The 19,959-nt window shown below is 37.4% G+C and overlaps 3 protein-coding genes across 4 annotated transcripts in view; 2 read left to right on the forward strand and 1 right to left on the reverse strand.

The window, feature by feature from the left end:
• The window catches only part of LOC135685412 (polyphosphoinositide phosphatase), a 114,131-nt gene that overhangs the window by 62,251 nt on the left and 31,921 nt on the right, over positions 1-19,959 (reverse strand). The window lies entirely within an intron of this gene.
• Positions 757-18,280, forward strand: LOC135685417 (chymotrypsin-like elastase family member 1). 2 transcript variants are annotated; one of them, XM_065201353.2, is made up of 4 exons: positions 757-1,259; positions 1,848-2,050; positions 13,341-13,568; positions 16,140-18,280. In XM_065201353.2, exons 1-4 carry the CDS (start codon positions 1,183-1,185, stop codon positions 16,532-16,534), a joined length of 903 nt encoding a protein of 300 aa, XP_065057425.2. In that variant the 5' UTR covers positions 757-1,182; the 3' UTR covers positions 16,535-18,280. The 2 variants fall into 2 exon arrangements, 1 of the variants encoding a protein (XP_065057425.2); XR_010515994.2 differs by lacking the exons at positions 757-1,259; positions 1,848-2,050; positions 16,140-18,280 and adding an exon at positions 10,689-12,874 and having other exon boundaries at positions 13,341-13,467.
• On the forward strand, positions 3,890-6,874 carry LOC148958449 (uncharacterized). Its single transcript, XM_089112645.1, has one exon. The coding sequence runs from the start codon at positions 3,914-3,916 to the stop codon at positions 6,233-6,235; it is 2,322 nt and encodes a 773-aa protein (XP_088968771.1). The 5' UTR covers positions 3,890-3,913; the 3' UTR covers positions 6,236-6,874.

Consider the following 19,959-nt stretch of genomic DNA (forward strand, 5'->3'; position numbering starts at 1 on the left):
CCCATCTACAAAGAGAACAGCCACCTCGGTCTTGCAAATCTAAAATTACAACTAAAACCTGCGATTCTGCTATCGGGCAGCATTTACTAGAAAACCCAGATTGTGCAAAAAACTATAATGGCGACATGTTTCGGATTATTGGTAAAGCCCGATCGTCGTTCCACCTAGCAGTTTTAGAATCTATCTACATAAGCATGAAAAAACCGCTACTGTATAGACAAAAGGAGTTCGTTTTCACCTTAGGACTCCACTGGTAACATTTCAATAGGCAAGCGGCAATGATTGGTCAACCTATACAGTCATGTGCTCGTGTTTCTGATTGGCCTATTTCGATCCACAACTGGGTATATATATTTCTTAGCGTAGAGTTTTCGATCTATGTTCTGACGTTTTAAACTCTGAAGAGTGTCAGACGAAAAGCTTTAGTTTACTAAATGTTTGCTTTTTTCAAAGCCATTTATATGTTTAAAAGTTTAATTTAATACTTTGCCAGACCTTTCCTTTTTAAAGACAACATTAAAATAGACGAGACGAAACTTCATATGCAAACAACGTAAAAAAGGAATAGATATTGTAAGGAGTCAGAGTATTGATTAAACAAAGCTTAAACATATTGCCTTGGATTTTCCTTCAGTTAAATTTTATTTTAGATACATTCTCTGGCCATCCCTGAGATCATATAATTCTAGAATTTTTCTTCCCGCCAATCATGGTGGCGGCTTTTCTGACCCCTTTCAAGACTTTGATATTTTGGCCCCTCCACATTCAAATACGTTTCGTCGGGCCTGATACGATACAATTTATACAGAATCGGTTTTTTGAAAAACTTCATAGTTGAATTTTCAAGCTTTTTAACCAGAATATTAAAGAAGTAATAATAAAAATACAAGAAATAAATTATGTAAATAAAATTATTGAATTTGGGTAATGCGATGCACAAAGATACATGTGAAAATCCCATCTGTATTGATTTATGAGAATAATAAGAAAATAGCCGACTTTTGTGTGGCTGTAAATTGATTTTCTGAGCCAAACTTAGTGTTTTTTATCCTTAACAGATGACTCTGGGTTTTCGTTGCATCAATCCACACGTAGCTTCGGGTTGACCACTAAATTCTTTTTACTTTAAGAATCAGAAACATTGTCAAATTATCCTTGCATTTGTTAGTGTAGGTAAAGAAGATGAAGATTTTGGTTATTTCTGTGCTACTTTCATGGCAACTGGCGGCTATCTTGATATCTCAGGCAACCATGGAGAGGTAGGGTTTACTCTAAATATTGCAGAATGGCTTTGGTTATAGCTTTCACACATTTATACAACTAGCGTAGTTTAAAAGGGAACTGTATGCCTAACTAACTGAAAAGCTGCCCTTGCTTTTTTGTCAATCTATTGCCTACATTTCTGGAGTAAAAGGATTTCTAGAGAATTCTAGATACATTTCTAGAGATTTACATTAAAAGGCTTCATATGCAGTGTGCAAAGTGCTTCGATATATATTGTTTTCAAATCAGAGTTTTCATCTTATTGCAAATCGTACCTTTTCAAAAAATCAACATAGAGGCACTTGTATTTCACAAGCTCTCTTAAGAAATACTTAATAGCTTCAAATTCTGTGTTTCAATCAAAGCAAAGATTGCCATGCCAGCAAATATGGGGTCCTGGTCAAAATGTTTTGGGGGAGGCCCTACCAAAGTAATTGCAATTAGAAACATAAAAGAAAGGATTGACAAGAAAAAGAAAAGGGGACAAGTAGCTAAAAATTGTAGCAGTAAGCAATCAACGACAGTCATGAAAATAGTAGACTAATCTGCTGAATACGGGCATTTAGAACATAATTTACTTTTAGGAGCAAACGAATTCGTAAAATGATCGGTGGTCGTAACGCAGATCGAAATGACTGGGCTTCCATCCTATCATTGACGTTTACCCAACCGAATCCAAGATGGAAGATATGTTCCGCCACTGCGATTGACGAAATGTGGTTGGTTACTGCTGCTCACTGCGTTGATGACATTCAGAGTTACCCACAATACCTGCAAGTTAATATTAGTAAGGATCTTTAAAAAAAGTTTATCATTTGATTTATCTTTTGTTACTTGTTAATACAATCATGCTTATAGTTTTTACTTATTCTCATAATTTTTGCTGGAGTTATAAAAGAGGGCATCATCGTCAGTGCCAGATTTTGCGCAAATCGGGACGGGTGCTGCAGCACAAGAAGACTTATCAGGTAAATTTTAAAATAAATAAAATTTAATAAATAAAACCAATATTTCCCCCCAGCATACAGGGTTTCATAACATTGTTTAAAATAACATCTAGCTCAGTAGCTCAGCTTGTTCTTAATTTGTTTTGAACAATTATGTAGATTGATTCTGAACTTCTGACAAATGTCGAGGTTCCTGTCCTTATGAAATCGTTCATATAAAAAAGTAAACCATCGTTTCTGTTGAGTGATAGCAGCCAGAGGTCTTTTATAATGTCCTGTAATTTTTAAGAACAAACGCTTCTTGTTCAAAATTTTAGGGACAAGTTTTGAAAACATGCACCTGGAAATTTTTCAAATTTGTATGATCTGTTTTTAATATATTTTTTTGTTCTAAATTTTGTTCTGCATTTGTGTTGAGTTTGCCTTACTAAATATGTTGACTTACGCAGCACGCGTGATGGGCTAAATTTGAGGCGAGTGTTATTAAAATTGTGATATTTTCGTTAATAAGCCTCTATGACCAATCCTTAAAATTAAAAAAAATTCAATGAAAAATTCCTTAGTAAATGCAATTAAAATGCCTTTGTGCGCATAAAATCTTTCAATAATATAACTTAAAAACAATATCTTTGAAGAAATTCCTTTATTAATCTTACTTAAGTTTTTATTTCTTAATTAGGTTGCATACGTAATTTCATGTAATAAGGTATTTTCCCGCTTAAAGTGCATAAAATATGGATGTAGCTAAATCATGAAACTGAATGAATAGCTAATCTATTCCATACTACTTAGCTGTTACAGGGATGATATAATCGCCAATCGGTAATCTAGTTTAAACGCCCATATTTATATATTTTATTGCTATTCACACATGGGAAATTATCCTTATTTGTAGTAACTAAAAATAGATATAAAACTGAAATAAGCTATAATTTATTACAATTTATTTGCCGTCATTGGTAGGAAGTGATTATTGCCAATAGCACTTAAGAGTACTGCTTTTAGGGGTTGAGTGAGACTTGTTAGGGAGTTACAGAAGGGCTACATATGCGCCAGCTCTATGGGGCATCTAGGCCTTGAGCCTTTCCCACCGCCAGCTGTTTAGAGGGGGCAGCTCTTGCAAATTCTTATCGCAGAGCAGCTTTCCAACGAAAAATTGAATAGCACACTCTGATAAAGCCTTGTACACCGTGGCGAAAATTTAGTTGACTTTGATTTCAATAATCTGGCCGTTCAAGTTCTCCTTATTTTATCGCATTCCATTGTGTTGCTTCTTGTTGTTTTTGCGACATTGTCTTCTTTACATCTACATACCATTGAATGTTTCAAAGTTAAGTTAAGGTAGACGTATACAGATCAAGTAAGAAAAAAATAAAATTTGGTCATTTTTTTTTTCTTTGTCTAAAAGCTCCAAAAACGATCGATTTATGTGGCTGTGTTATGATTCTATATTCTTGCAACAGTAACATGTCAAAAATTAAGCTTTTTCATAGTCAGGTATCATCAATTTTCCATAGCAACGCAAATTTTGGTTGCTAGGGTACTTATTTTCCCTATTTTCGAATGTAGGATAAACATTTCGTCAAGGATTTCAACAGAGCTCCTTTGTAGGTTAAGTGCAGGCTCAAAAAAGCTATAACCAAGTCTTCTTGCTACTCTTGGCCTGTACTTTATGGTTGACTTCAATTTTCAGTAGGCAATTTATGGTACCTATTTGTGTCCTACTTGCGCGCTTCAAATTGAAGAATTATTTTTTGACTGTTGCTTATTTCATAAAGAAGATGAAAACGAGAGTTTTAGCTAGACGGAAAGGAAAGAAAAGACGGGTTTGTAATGCAAACATAAGGCCCCGAGAGGATAATGAAATATGCATCTCAGATAGGCCTAGGCCGTTCGGCGATAACAGTGTCGCCAACCAACAACAATGTTTGGGCAATGCAGATGCCAATATAGCCAGTGAACCAAGCACAAGTACTCCGAAAACATCGTTAAAAGAAGTAAGAAATAAAAGTGCTGAAAAGCTGAAGAACTCTGTTCTTTGCAAGTTGGATCGAAGTCCAACAAAGGGAAGGGTAACCAGGAGAAGAAGTGCTATGACAGGAAGGATAAAAAAGGTGGGGCTAGTGGAAGGTTCAGGCTATGCACTTATTGAAGTCAAAAGAATCCAAGATTGTGTGAGTTCTGCTGCAATCTGTGGAAAATGCAGAAATCCTAAATCCAAATTGACTCTTTTCGAAGATGAGAATTGTAGAAAAGGACTTGCTCAACAATTTTTTCTTCAATGTAGTCTCTGCAAGACATCAACAGAGCTTGTCTCAAGTCACAAGACAAAAGCAAAAGGGCCTTTTGATGTTAATTTGAGAGCTGTACATGCTGCCTCAAAAGGATTGGGGCTAAAAGGTCTCTCAAGGTTTTGTGCATCTACAGATTTACCTAAGCCACCAAATGCAAAGGCCTTTAATGTAATTTTGAAAAATCTGTCTGACACTGCTCATCAACAAGCTGTTAAGTGCACTAAAGAGGCTGCTGAAAGACTTATAAAGATTACCCAGGAGGAAGAGCCTGAAAATATAGAAGCTGATGAGGATGGTGCACCTATAGCAAAAGTAGCTGTGACAGTAGATGGAACATGGCAGCGCCGTGGTCATTGCTCCAAAAATGGTGTAGTTTTTGTAATTTCAGTAAAAACTGGTGAAGTTTTGGATTTTGTAGTCAAAAGTATGACTTGCCATGAGTGCATGAAACATGGAGCTGCAAATATGTTGCAAGAAGCATACAAAGAATGGATGATTAACCATAAACAAAACTGCAGTATTAACCATACAGGGTCCTCAGATAGTATGGAGAAAGAAGGTGCCAAAGAAATATTTTTGCGGTCAGTTTCAACAAGAAACCTAAAGTATACAACTTTTGTTGGCGATGGTGACAGTGACTGTTTTCCGAATGTAAAGGAAGAGTGTCACAAGAAATTTAAAGATAATTATGTCGTTGTCAAGGAAGAGTGTGTTGGGCATGTCCAAAAGCGCCTTGGTACAGCTCTGCGTCGATACAAACTCAACATGAAGGGGAAAAAACTAAGTGATGGCAAAGGTGTTGGTGGAATAGGGCGTCTAACAGACAAAGTTGTTGATAAAATGCAGAATTTTTATGGCCAGGCAATAAGGAAAAACTCTGGTAATCTTGAAGGCATGAAGAAAGATATCCTCGCAATATTGTCACACATGGTAAAAGAGGATGGGAAAACTTTAGAGGAACAGCACAGGAATTGCCCAAAAGATAGCCAAAGTTGGTGCAAATTCTGGAAAGACAGAGTCAGTTACAATGACATAAAGCGCCTATCAGCAGTTTTCATGCCAGAGCTAACACCAATTTTCAAAAGGCTTTCAAATGACACCTTGCTGAGCCGCTGTCTAATGGGTGTCACCCAGAATCAAAATGAAGCTTTAAATGGTGTGTTATGGAGCAGATGCCCCAAAACAAAGTTCTGTGGGAGAGCAAGGGTTGTTTTGGCTGTTTCTGAAACTGTTTGTCATTTCAACACTGGTGCTGGTTCTACACTAACTTTAATGGAAGCTTTAGATGTAGAGCCAAGCTCTAATATGCTTTCAGCTTTGCGGCATGAAGATATTAATAGGGTAAAAGAAGCAGCAAGGAAAGTTTCAGAGAAAGCAAGGTTATTGAGAAGAAAGAAAAGAGGCCAGAGGAAATCAAAGAGTGCTAATGAAACAGTTTCTTACCTTCCTGGTGCTTTTGGTGTTGAGAAACAACCAGAAGCATATGCAGTTGGGACTCAAATAAATACTGTAACCAAATATGGATTAAAGAGAAAGAGAATTACTGACAAAGAAGGTGCAAGAAACCAAGAGAAAATGACAGTCAATCAGCAGGAGCAAGGGAAATTGAATCCCAAAAAGAAACTTAAAATTGATGCTAACTCCAAGAAGGAAGTTATCCAGAAAACATTGGACGAGCCGAAAATCATGTTCGTAGATGAAAGTCAGATACAATCAATAAGGACAATTTAGCATGAAGTAATGTATAAGGTTTTTAATGATCACAAAGTTACTGGTGAAATTTTATTCTTATCACAAACTGACTGTTTTCAAAATGCTGCAAACTCATATAATTTTTTTCCATACTTCAACCTACTATACTTTCAGAATGACTATTCTGAATTTTTATACAAACGTTACCCCCTGTTTTACAAACTATAAAATTCAATCTGGGACTGAAGTATTTTCAGGTTTTTATTCAAATAATCATTTTCCTGTTGCAGTTTCATTTACTTTTTAATTCATAACTGAAAGGGACAGAACTTTTACCATCACAGCAATTCAAATATCATGTAAAAACTTTGAAGCCTTTTTTCTCAGAAGTGTGCAATTTGATATAAACTTGCGCTGCGGACTGTAGTTTTGTAATGCCTATGGTTATAGGCCTGAAATTTTCAAGCAATATATAATTTTTGATGTTCTATGCAATGACTGTCTTGTTTTTTTCATGTGGGCTTTCAGAATTTATTTATTTTTAAAAAACAGTTTTCTAGGGTTAACCCCCCCGTCTTTTGATTTTTCAAAAATCTAAAACAGTCATTTCACTCATAGCAATCTTTATTAACTGTTTTTTGTCACAAATGTGCAAATAAAAGTCGAGGTTTGCCCTAGTTTTCTGCAGAGTTTTAAGAAGTCTGGTCATTTTTTTTTTCTTTGTCTAAAAGCTCCAAAAACGATCGATTTATGTGGCTGTGTTATGATTCTATATTCTTGCAACAGTAACATGTCAAAAATTAAGCTTTTTCATAGTCAGGTATCATCAATTTTCCATAGCAACGCAAATTTTGGTTGCTAGGGTACTTATTTTCCCTATTTTCGAATGTAGGATAAACATTTCGTCAAGGATTTCAACAGAGCTCCTTTGTAGGTTAAGTGCAGGCTCAAAAAAGCTATAACCAAGTCTTCTTGCTACTCTTGGCCTGTACTTTATGGTTGACTTCAATTTTCAGTAGGCAATTTATGGTACCTATTTGTGTCCTACTTGCGCGCTTCAAATTGAAGAATTATTTTTTGACTGTTGCTTATTTCATAAAGAAGATGAAAACGAGAGTTTTAGCTAGACGGAAAGGAAAGAAAAGACGGGTTTGTAATGCAAACATAAGGCCCCGAGAGGATAATGAAATATGCATCTCAGATAGGCCTAGGCCGTTCGGCGATAACAGTGTCGCCAACCAACAACAATGTTTGGGCAATGCAGATGCCAATATAGCCAGTGAACCAAGCACAAGTACTCCGAAAACATCGTTAAAAGAAGTAAGAAATAAAAGTGCTGAAAAGCTGAAGAACTCTGTTCTTTGCAAGTTGGATCGAAGTCCAACAAAGGGAAGGGTAACCAGGAGAAGAAGTGCTATGACAGGAAGGATAAAAAAGGTGGGGCTAGTGGAAGGTTCAGGCTATGCACTTATTGAAGTCAAAAGAATCCAAGATTGTGTGAGTTCTGCTGCAATCTGTGGAAAATGCAGAAATCCTAAATCCAAATTGACTCTTTTCGAAGATGAGAATTGTAGAAAAGGACTTGCTCAACAATTTTTTCTTCAATGTAGTCTCTGCAAGACATCAACAGAGCTTGTCTCAAGTCACAAGACAAAAGCAAAAGGGCCTTTTGATGTTAATTTGAGAGCTGTACATGCTGCCTCAAAAGGATTGGGGCTAAAAGGTCTCTCAAGGTTTTGTGCATCTACAGATTTACCTAAGCCACCAAATGCAAAGGCCTTTAATGTAATTTTGAAAAATCTGTCTGACACTGCTCATCAACAAGCTGTTAAGTGCACTAAAGAGGCTGCTGAAAGACTTATAAAGATTACCCAGGAGGAAGAGCCTGAAAATATAGAAGCTGATGAGGATGGTGCACCTATAGCAAAAGTAGCTGTGACAGTAGATGGAACATGGCAGCGCCGTGGTCATTGCTCCAAAAATGGTGTAGTTTTTGTAATTTCAGTAAAAACTGGTGAAGTTTTGGATTTTGTAGTCAAAAGTATGACTTGCCATGAGTGCATGAAACATGGAGCTGCAAATATGTTGCAAGAAGCATACAAAGAATGGATGATTAACCATAAACAAAACTGCAGTATTAACCATACAGGGTCCTCAGATAGTATGGAGAAAGAAGGTGCCAAAGAAATATTTTTGCGGTCAGTTTCAACAAGAAACCTAAAGTATACAACTTTTGTTGGCGATGGTGACAGTGACTGTTTTCCGAATGTAAAGGAAGAGTGTCACAAGAAATTTAAAGATAATTATGTCGTTGTCAAGGAAGAGTGTGTTGGGCATGTCCAAAAGCGCCTTGGTACAGCTCTGCGTCGATACAAACTCAACATGAAGGGGAAAAAACTAAGTGATGGCAAAGGTGTTGGTGGAATAGGGCGTCTAACAGACAAAGTTGTTGATAAAATGCAGAATTTTTATGGCCAGGCAATAAGGAAAAACTCTGGTAATCTTGAAGGCATGAAGAAAGATATCCTCGCAATATTGTCACACATGGTAAAAGAGGATGGGAAAACTTTAGAGGAACAGCACAGGAATTGCCCAAAAGATAGCCAAAGTTGGTGCAAATTCTGGAAAGACAGAGTCAGTTACAATGACATAAAGCGCCTATCAGCAGTTTTCATGCCAGAGCTAACACCAATTTTCAAAAGGCTTTCAAATGACACCTTGCTGAGCCGCTGTCTAATGGGTGTCACCCAGAATCAAAATGAAGCTTTAAATGGTGTGTTATGGAGCAGATGCCCCAAAACAAAGTTCTGTGGGAGAGCAAGGGTTGTTTTGGCTGTTTCTGAAACTGTTTGTCATTTCAACACTGGTGCTGGTTCTACACTAACTTTAATGGAAGCTTTAGATGTAGAGCCAAGCTCTAATATGCTTTCAGCTTTGCGGCATGAAGATATTAATAGGGTAAAAGAAGCAGCAAGGAAAGTTTCAGAGAAAGCAAGGTTATTGAGAAGAAAGAAAAGAGGCCAGAGGAAATCAAAGAGTGCTAATGAAACAGTTTCTTACCTTCCTGGTGCTTTTGGTGTTGAGAAACAACCAGAAGCATATGCAGTTGGGACTCAAATAAATACTGTAACCAAATATGGATTAAAGAGAAAGAGAATTACTGACAAAGAAGGTGCAAGAAACCAAGAGAAAATGACAGTCAATCAGCAGGAGCAAGGGAAATTGAATCCCAAAAAGAAACTTAAAATTGATGCTAACTCCAAGAAGGAAGTTATCCAGAAAACATTGGACGAGCCGAAAATCATGTTCGTAGATGAAAGTCAGATACAATCAATAAGGACAATTTAGCATGAAGTAATGTATAAGGTTTTTAATGATCACAAAGTTACTGGTGAAATTTTATTCTTATCACAAACTGACTGTTTTCAAAATGCTGCAAACTCATATAATTTTTTTCCATACTTCAACCTACTATACTTTCAGAATGACTATTCTGAATTTTTATACAAACGTTACCCCCTGTTTTACAAACTATAAAATTCAATCTGGGACTGAAGTATTTTCAGGTTTTTATTCAAATAATCATTTTCCTGTTGCAGTTTCATTTACTTTTTAATTCATAACTGAAAGGGACAGAACTTTTACCATCACAGCAATTCAAATATCATGTAAAAACTTTGAAGCCTTTTTTCTCAGAAGTGTGCAATTTGATATAAACTTGCGCTGCGGACTGTAGTTTTGTAATGCCTATGGTTATAGGCCTGAAATTTTCAAGCAATATATAATTTTTGATGTTCTATGCAATGACTGTCTTGTTTTTTTCATGTGGGCTTTCAGAATTTATTTATTTTTAAAAAACAGTTTTCTAGGGTTAACCCCCCCGTCTTTTGATTTTTCAAAAATCTAAAACAGTCATTTCACTCATAGCAATCTTTATTAACTGTTTTTTGTCACAAATGTGCAAATAAAAGTCGAGGTTTGCCCTAGTTTTCTGCAGAGTTTTAAGAAGTTGGCCTGTAGTAGGACACTACCCCCGGTTTTTGGTACTACATTTTGAATTTTTTTTTCAATTTTTGGATAGAAAAAGGATTGATTCAGTTTTCCTGAAAAATTCTAGGTAATCGATGCTTCATGTGCTGAGTTATAGAGGAAAAACAAAAATTTTGTAAAAAGTTTTCAGATCGGTATACGTCCACCTTAATACCTAACAATTGTGCATGGCATTTTAACGTTGAACGGTTGCCGATTTGCTAAGAAATATTACTCTATTTTGTTAAAAGGCGCCCTGTTCTACCGGATTTCGATGGCCATTCAAATTTCCGATTGGTTTAACTTTACAAAAGGGTTGCCCCCTTGCCCCCTCGCTACAATACTGTGAAAACCTCCAGAAAATGGTTAAATGAATGCAACTTTTCACAGTTGTCGTCCGATTCTTTCAAGAAAAGTTTTTTGAATTGCAGAAAAATACTTAGCGAGTTCCTAGATAACTGTTGATATAATGAGCAGGTAGTGCACCCACTAGCATTATCTCATACAACATTTACCCTGAAAATGTCAAAAAACTCAGACTTTATCATAACAATGATGTCGGGGTCTGCAAATACAACTTTTGAGCTCACAGTTTACTCACGTGACTCCGTCTCAACGTGTCTTATTCTCAAAACAATAAAAAACCCTTTTAATGCAGTATGAACAATTGCGACTCAAACCGAGACAAAGAACGGAAGTCTTTTAATTCAAAACCGAAAAGCTCAAAGGAAATGACAGTGTACATGGGAACATAGCGTGTTTCTCTTCTCGATAATCACGAAACACGGCCTTGGCTGCAAACAGCGATGTCTGACGAGGAATTATTCATGTTTCTTGTGAATGCCGTTCTGATCTTGGAAAGACACAGACAGCTACGGCTTCGTAGACTTTGCTACAGTGCATATTTGATGCAAACGCTTCGCAATTTGCAGTTGCAGCGAGCAGCTTTACAAAACTTTGTCGGGCTTTATCAAAGTCGCCAAGCCTGGGCATTCAGCAGACAAAGTAGTGAATTCCAATCACATTATGACGCTGCATTGAGGCTTGGGAGAAATCAAGACCCACAATACTGGCTTTCTACTTTTCGCGTCAGCAAAGAAACTTTCGACTACTTGTGTGCCATTGTTCATGATTACATGGTTAAAGAGGAATCCAACATGCGCGAGACAATTCCGGTACCAAAAAGGGTCGCTGTTTCCTTGCACTGGTTGGCACATGGCGGCTCATATTGGAGTAACGGACAAAAGTTTGGTATTTCTTCGTCTATCGTTGGTCGAATTACGAAAGACTTCATCGCCGCCTTACTTAGCCTAAAGTATAATTATATAATTTGGCCTAACAAAAGTGATGATTTTTTCGACTTAATATCATCCTTCAAAGACAAATCCCCACTGCCAAACATTTTTGGGGCAATCGGAACGACACATGTACAAATAATTGCCCCTGAAAATAATACTTGCAGGTATTTAAACAGAAAATCGAACTATAGCATTGCTTGTCAAGGAATTTGTGACGGAAAAATGAAGTTTCTTAGTATATCGGCTGGCTTCCCAGGTTCCTTAAAAACAAAAGAGATCATCAAAAATTCTCGGTTATACTTGGAAGCAAGAAAATGGAGCATGTTTAGAGAGCCTGTTTTAGAACTGGGGAAAAACTTGGCTGTCAAGCCTTGCCTTGCAGGAGACGCAGCCTATCCGGCATTGGACTGGCTTTTGACCCCCTTTCCTGTCTCTAAGACTCTTGGTCCTGCGCAAGAGGCCTTCAACCAAGCACTATCCAAAACAGCGATACAAATAAAGGGGGCGTTTGAGCTTCTTAAAGGACGTTGGAGACTGTTGAATGGGAAAGTCAATCTGGAACCCTCCTTCGCCGCAGATACAATAAATGCCTGCGCAGTTTTACACAATATCTGTCAGGAAAGAGACGAGCCCGGGGAAATAGTTGTAGATTCTTATATGGAAGTTGATTGTGACGATGCTGAATGCGAAATTGAAGGAAAAGATAACTCAGAGGCAAGGGATCTGCTTGTGAAATGTTTAGAAAGCATGGGAAAAATCTGATGTTAAGAACAAAGAGATTTTACTGGAAGATAAAAACATTTATCAACACACCAATGCAACACTCTAGATTTCAACGCCGCAAGAGTTATGTTAGAGACAGTACAAGTGAGAACGTACCGGTAGCTTGAGGCGGCATTTGGTGGGAATGACCCCTCATTCAACTCCACTATCAATTGTATGATATTACGATAAGATAGCATCTATGTACGCGAATCAAAATAAGCAAGACGCTTTTTGCTGTTGATAAGACGAGTATAACGAAATAGCATCTGCTGGCCTAAACAGTATGACTGCACCTGTGCAAGTCGATAGCCAGCTTGCTCATTGGGGAAAAACTTGTGGTAGTTAGAAAATGTGCATTACCTTCCACGAGCAATGTTCGTTTCACTATAATTCATCACCAGCCCCAAATTACCCCCATTGTTACTCTAAATGTTACTCTAGATCTAAAGTCGAAATGTTGCACCCAATTTGTGGAAAGCCTTGTCTAATACTTGTGCCAGGTTGTGGGTCAGTTGGTAAAGCGCTTGACAACCGGACATTTCAGAGTTAAAGCCCTCTCTAGCCCTCAAAGCCCTCAAAGCCAAAGGTAAACTATATTGACGGGAATCTGGTAGTTGCTGGTAGCTCCCTTTTTCCAAAATCGGTATATTCATAGATTTAAAAAATTCACTTGCCAGGGTGAAAATATGCGTAAATCGAGATGCAAAGCTCCAGCTACAACCTGGCAATCTTCATTGATTGCTTCATTTTTATGAAAGATTATTCCTTGGAAATGTTAAAAAATTAATTGCGTAAGTCATATTCGTTTCTGATTGTTGCGTAAAATGATAGAGTAAGTTAATGCAGTGTTTAAATATTTTGTGATTCTACCATGCCTAATGAAATAAAGGTCTCACGAAATAAAGATTTAAAACGTATCAGAATATTACAGATCATAGTGCATAGACATTTCAATGGGCTTAGGACGTGACCTTTTTTACCATAATGATTACGAAAAAGGCTCTAGCGGCAGTGTATTGGGATGATCCTGATGATTAATCTTCTCTTTCAAGATCACCACCAGGCAGCAAAGCAAAAATTGACGCTAAGAAAAGGGTACGGAGTAGAGGAGATTATAGTCCACCCAATGCACGAGATTGTGAGCAAGTTATCAACGAACAGGGCCTATTCGTGGGATTTCGATATAGCATTGATAAAACTGAACGAAAGCTTGCCAAAGCAAACGAAAGCTGATGTCGTCGACAGTGAACGAACTAATGTGACCGACTGCAAATCAGCAGGTTTGTTGAAGAGACTTTGATAAAATTTGCAACTAAAGTAGCGTGAATAAGATAGCATGTTAAAACATTGTGGAGAAACTCAACAACGTTACGGAGAGAGGGCAAGGGGAGTGAGCAAAATTCCCCAGCATCGTATATTTGGGTCTTATTGCGCTTTTCCTATTTTTCCTATTTTTGAAAAAATTTATATCATAAAACGTATTTCAATGCTGTTTTCTCCGTCACACAAAATCCTGTCAGATAAGCAAACATAGATAGTCTTAAATAAAAACTGAAAAAAGCATCGCCTCTTTTAACCCCTGAATAAGCTATGAACAACTATAATATACCTTTCCTCTAGAGATGCAGCCACGTCTGCTCCCCAAAAAAATTAAAACCGTTGTGGTGACCAAGCAATGTATAATCAACAGCTACAAGCATTAGATGAAAATAAGTTTAGCGGTAGATCCAGTCCTTTTTTTCCAAACTGATTTGCCAATTAAGAAATTAACATCTCTTAGTATTCAGGACCAGCTGATTTGAATGCTATGTGTATCAATCCTTTAGATTTTATGAGATTTGGGTGAAAGGAAATGATAAAATAAGAATCTGATGGTATCAAATTAAAGGAAATACTGATAAACATATTTCATGATGAATTCTAATGCTGGTGTTCCAGAACTGTTTTGCTAAAATCTACATGCAGGCATTTTAAGAGCAATTTTTTCGTAATTGAATAGCTCATACCAATGGATGTGACCTGGGGACTAATGTTCGCGCTACGAACATGCATTTTACATCAGCATTGAAGTTGACTATATAGATAATGTAACGGACCACTTCAAATTTGGAACTAGGGTGCCGTGTATCATGCACTCTTAGTAAGATATTTTTGTTAATAGAACCAAACTTTCTCTATCCTTTAACCTCACGATGTTGTGGTTAACGATACAGCCACAGTATCAGACTTTGTTATAGGCACCAAATAAGTCTCCTGTGATTATTGATAACAGGGCATCAGGGTAATAAACTTAAGCGTCAGGTCCTTTAAATTAAGTAAGTAGAAAGGTATCAAGAATATATCAACCAAGGGGCCACAGCTGAGGGGGGGGGGGGCGGTTGGGGGCTGAAGGGCTTGAGCCCCTCAAAAATTTTAATTAGACACTAATTTTCAAAAGGAAAATATGAAAACTTTTGTGTTCCGTATAATGATGAAGATCAAAGCCCCCCACCCCCCCCCCCTCAGATTTCTAATCCTTGGTTGGCTCTTGATACCAACAACAACTGAATGAGGTTGTTAATTAGACTGGCCAAATTAGTCTTCTAATGAAATGGTTTGTCTATTTATTAAATCGCAAAATTTACACAAGTTGTTTTAAGTTAAAGCTTGAAGCGAAGTGTATAGCCGTAAAACTTTCTTATGCTTTTCTTTGCCTTTGTGTAGTATGCCTCGTCATCGAGTTTTCTCGCTAAGAATTCACATGTCACTCATAATATTGAAAGGTACAAAGTGGAATTCATCAACCGAAAGATTGTAAATGTTTGCAAAGTCAATATAAATTATTGCGCGGGAAAGCCGCGTGTGCCTGGGGCATAAAAATTACTAAACCTGGACAGCTGTTACAAGGTGGAAAAAGCTTCTGGCACACGTCCATTAATAAGAACATCTAAGGTGTCTGAGGTCAACATGTATTTTTAAAACATTGTTAGTTCTTTTGAATAGTGAGGTAAAAAATACGTCGAGTCGCTCAAATCTTCAAGGCACTGTTTGCTTTTATAAAACCATTCTGCATTATCTTGTAAAAGTCTTTTTAGTATCCTTGTAGCTCAGAAAAAGTGATTGTAACTGAAGTTGCACACGAAAATGTTTTAGGGCAAGATATGCTAGCCTTTAATGGAGGCAAATCAATTTCCTGTGGGTCGTGCTGGCGATTGGGCACCCCTCTGCTTCCAAGGGAATCATCATTTTACCTTTTATAAGTCCTACTTTGCAAAAGGACCATATATTTGATCATGCTTTAGTTTTGACAACTCCAAATTCGAACTTCATTTCCATGTGCTATACCAAGAATGGCATTTCCAAATAAAGCTTGCACGCTTTTTAATATGCATTTCATATTGATCTTGCAATAAAAAATTGGCATTTAGCTAGTTCTTCTCATCTGGTTTTGCACAAGCGTACCAAAAACGCATAATACTACATAAGGCCCCCTTTAGAGTTCGACTTAGCACTGAAATTACCATGTGTACCAGATCCCTCCGCGGATAAGAGCAAAACCATATCAGCATAATTAAGCGATAATACTTACTGTCTCAAGCTTTTTTATCCTTCAACGCGCTGGTACAAAGAGCATACTGAAACCAGTGTGGCTTTCTTATTCAGAGCCTCCGACGAAGGAGGGGGGGGGGCGGGGGGCCTTGGCCCCCCTTTTTGCAAAATAGAGTTTTTTTCAAAATCTTTTGTTATGGGTGTTAAATTTTCCCTTGGCCCCCCCAATTTTCAACCTTTGTCGGAGCCCATGTTATTGATAAAAGTGCACATTGTTTTAAACATTGCGATAGCATGATTTTTATGCACATTGCTTTTTGCAGGTTGGGGAAGCTACAACGAACTAGACTCCATTTCAGATGTTAGTAGAAAGAGTTACAAAATATCAGAAACATTAAAAGAAATACAAGTTCCTCTTATACCTTGGAAAGCGTGTTACGACTTTCGTACGAAAAGCCATGAGAAGTTTGCCCTTATAAACTATCATGTTATCTGCGGAGGAACAGTTGGTATCGAGAATGAGTATCGAAATGGAGGCTGTATTGGTGACTCCGGCTCTCCTTTGCTGTGCAGCAGTACTAAGGGAAGAGTACTTTACGGCATACTGTTAGGTGGAAACCCCTTCTGCAGGCAGGGTATCGACTATATGATATTCACCAAGGTAGTACACTACAAAGCGTGGTTTTTGCGACATATAAATGGACATCGCAAACATTAAAAACGTGGGACGATTGGAATAACTTTCTGCTTACCTCTTCAACCATGGTTTTTCAATAGCTGTTCAAGCAAGGGTAGGGCCAGAAACTTTCTGACAAAGAGGCTCACCTGTCTAGTTGGAGAGGGTAAAAGGGGGAAGGGGCGAAAATATTCCTTTGATAAAAGTTTTTGAACAGAGATTGCAAAATAAAGCTGCAATTTTCTCTGATGTGTCAGTTGACATGCTCAGTATTCCAAGGCACTTAAAGTGCATTCAAGGTCTTTTAAACGAGTGGCTAATAGAGTTCTCTAGTGTGACGTCATAAAAAACTATTTTAAAACTAATTTTTCGAATTTTGATCACATAACACAAAAGAGCATCATAAAATACTCCCATTTATGCAAAATCAGTTAAATTTGTCGAAAATCGGGTGAGCTATGGCCGATAGAAGATCTGAAGTTTGCTAACGGATTACTGTTATTTTGGCTCAGTTCCTAAAGTTATCAATTTACAGAGGTTTGATTGGGCTAGAGATTGTGCTCATCAGGACATATTTAAGCCAATTCGTGATACCGTTAACTGATTTTGCAGATTAAGGGGTATTTCATGATGCTCTTTCAGGTTATGGGAAAAATTTCAAAAATTCTAAAAATAGATTTTTGTGACGTCATCACTTGACAACTCTATAAAGTAGCCTTGTTTTTCTTTCTTTTATACCAGAACCCCCGCTTGAGATGTTAATACCAGAACCCCCTGATTTAAAGCCCCGGTCAAACTTCTGAACACGTGTTATGTTTGAGCTGAGTAAAAAGTTCAGTCGTTTGGCCAACTTGTTTAATGTTGTTCAGCGCTGTAAAGTCTTCGGGTGGCAACAGTAGTTTCTAGGATAGGAACTAGGATTTGAAGGGGATAGGGGGAATAACAGTATAGACAGTTTTAACAAGACTTAACGCACTTCTCACAGTTTATGTTAAGTTAATGATCAACATCTTTTGGTAGGTCGAAGAAATGCAAGAAATGAACCTATCATGAATATTTCCAACTAAAACATATAACATCAAAACACTTTTTGGTCCACAGTCCTCATAACATGAAACATCGGTTCACTATAATGCACTATTTTTTCGCTTTTTCTTGCTGCTTTACATCTTTTCATTTCGTTAGATTTTTGGACTATTTTAAACAGTCTATTTCGAACACATGGCAACTGTATAGAGCCCAGCTTTCCTATGAAGAATTAATAGCCACCCTATATGGATGCAGTTTGTAATCAATCTTTCCTGAGCCTCAATAAACATACAAATTTTAATAACTGACACCTTAAACCACAGGCGAAGACACCAATCCAACAAGTGAATCCTACCTTTTTTTGAAAAATTATCTATGTACTACATTTTTGATTAAGGACAAGAATTTCAATTAGTCCCGAAATTTCTTCCCGGAAAAACAAATATATTGCGGACCATAAATCTGGTTTCTAACGTGTCCGCTATTTAAAACTCTAATATTATTCCTGATTATATACCATTCTACAAAGGATTTCGCCTATCTTATGTACCAGGTTTAACAAACACTGGATAATCTTAACCGGGAAAAAATTTATTTCGGTCACATTTCCATGCTGAAAAGCTGGAGATAAAAGGTAAAGAGCGTTAAAAATCTTCTTGTTGAAACAAACAATTTCTGTTTACAATTTTTTAAAGTATGTATTCAAGCATTTTAATCTACTGTAAAATGTAATAATGAAGTCCGAATCAAGTAATGCAATTTAATTTTTTGAGTTCTTTTAAAGCAATCTTACATGAAAGAAAGCAATTGAATGGTGTTTTACAGCAAAGAACAGTATTCTTATAGCAAATAAAAGGGTGAAAGTACTGAAGCATAGATTTAGGAGTAGAGGTCTCTGGACCCCCATGTTATTCAGTACTTATAAAAATGAGAAAGTTTCTCTTTTGTAAGAAAAAAGTGCCCTTTTTTGTCAAGCCCCGGCCAAATGACCCGATTTTTCACTCGATTTTTTATTCAACAAGAAATCGAGTAAAAAATCAAGTCTTTTGGCCACCTTGTCGAGCGAGTCGAATGGCGTCGAGTGATGCCGAGCGAAGTTTGATCTCTATCAAAAAAGTCGAGTGACACAGGTGTTATCGAATCGTTTGGCCACCTTGTCGAGTGAGCGCATGCGCATTTATATATTCGAGAGCAAGGCCACCAAAAAGGGGCCGAAAAGCATATTACCGAGTGGCGTAGCGTGAGCGCAGAACTAAGGCATACGGTAACATAAAATATACGGCTATGTTGAATGAATGTAATCGTAATTTTAAGCCTTTTAAAAATACAAGCGGTAATTGATGATAATCGTGATAACAAATTTTGATTTTAAAGTAACGAATTGTTTTTACTCTAATTCTAATCAATCAAGGTGTCTATTATCTGCATCAGAGGCTCCGACAGAGGTTGGAAAGTGAAGGAGGGCCAAAGGAAAAATTATCACCTTTGCGAAAAGTTTTTGAAAAAAGCTCAATTGTTTTACAAAATTTTTCAGAATAAGTCCTAGTGCTAAAACCGTTTCGCAAAAGATCTCATTCTTATTCACATTCCTCAAGAAAAAGCATCACCTAATGCCCACCAAATGTAAGAATTTTTAAGCTATAATGCAGCAGAGGATTCCCGCAATGAGGAGCTCTCCACATTGCGAAATTGTTAACACACTGCAGAGCCTAGGCGCAGGGGCGAAACTGCTGCGGGGTATGGGGGGTGCTGCGCCCCCCTCAGGTTTCTGGATTTATGGTCTTTCCCCCCATCTTTTTTTCAATCTCCTCCCAGTTGGGAAAACAAACCAGAAACGAGGCTAGGAACAGCAACATATATACATTTCTGTCTTTCGTCCACCGATCAGCGCTTTCGTCTCGAGCTCGACGCGCACATGTTTATCTTCGCCTTGAGATGAAGTCTGAAGTATTGATCGACAGCAAAAGTATAGACGGAAAGTAAAGTGTGTTTGATGCAAGAAGGAAATGAACACACGACATGCCCCCCTACTTTTGCAAAACAAGAGAGCTTTTTTCAAAATCTTTTGTTGTGATTTCTAAATTTTCCCTTGACAAGCCCCCCCCCCAACTTCCATCCTGCCTCGAAGCCCATGGAACACTGACAATTTTAGAAGCATTATAAATCAAAGCATGAAGGATATACCATCTCGGAATACGTTGTTGACAAAAATGAAGTAATACTTTTGTATCTAAATGTATGAAACTTTCATCATACATTCATAAAAAGTTTACCCTGGGAACCACACTCACTATATAAAGAAATAGTGACTCTATTTTATTTTATATATAGTGAGTCTGATGCCCAGGGAATAAAAAGTTATGCCCTGAAATTCTCTTAAGGTTTTACACTTACTGTCCGAAAGTATTGCACCCTTCGCTAGAAAATGGCCGTACAGC

Source organism: Rhopilema esculentum, chromosome 15 (assembly GCF_057945365.1).
Source record: "Rhopilema esculentum isolate cy_ngs chromosome 15, ASM5794536v1, whole genome shotgun sequence".
In the NCBI taxonomy this organism is placed as follows: Eukaryota; Metazoa; Cnidaria; class Scyphozoa; order Rhizostomeae; family Rhizostomatidae; genus Rhopilema; species Rhopilema esculentum.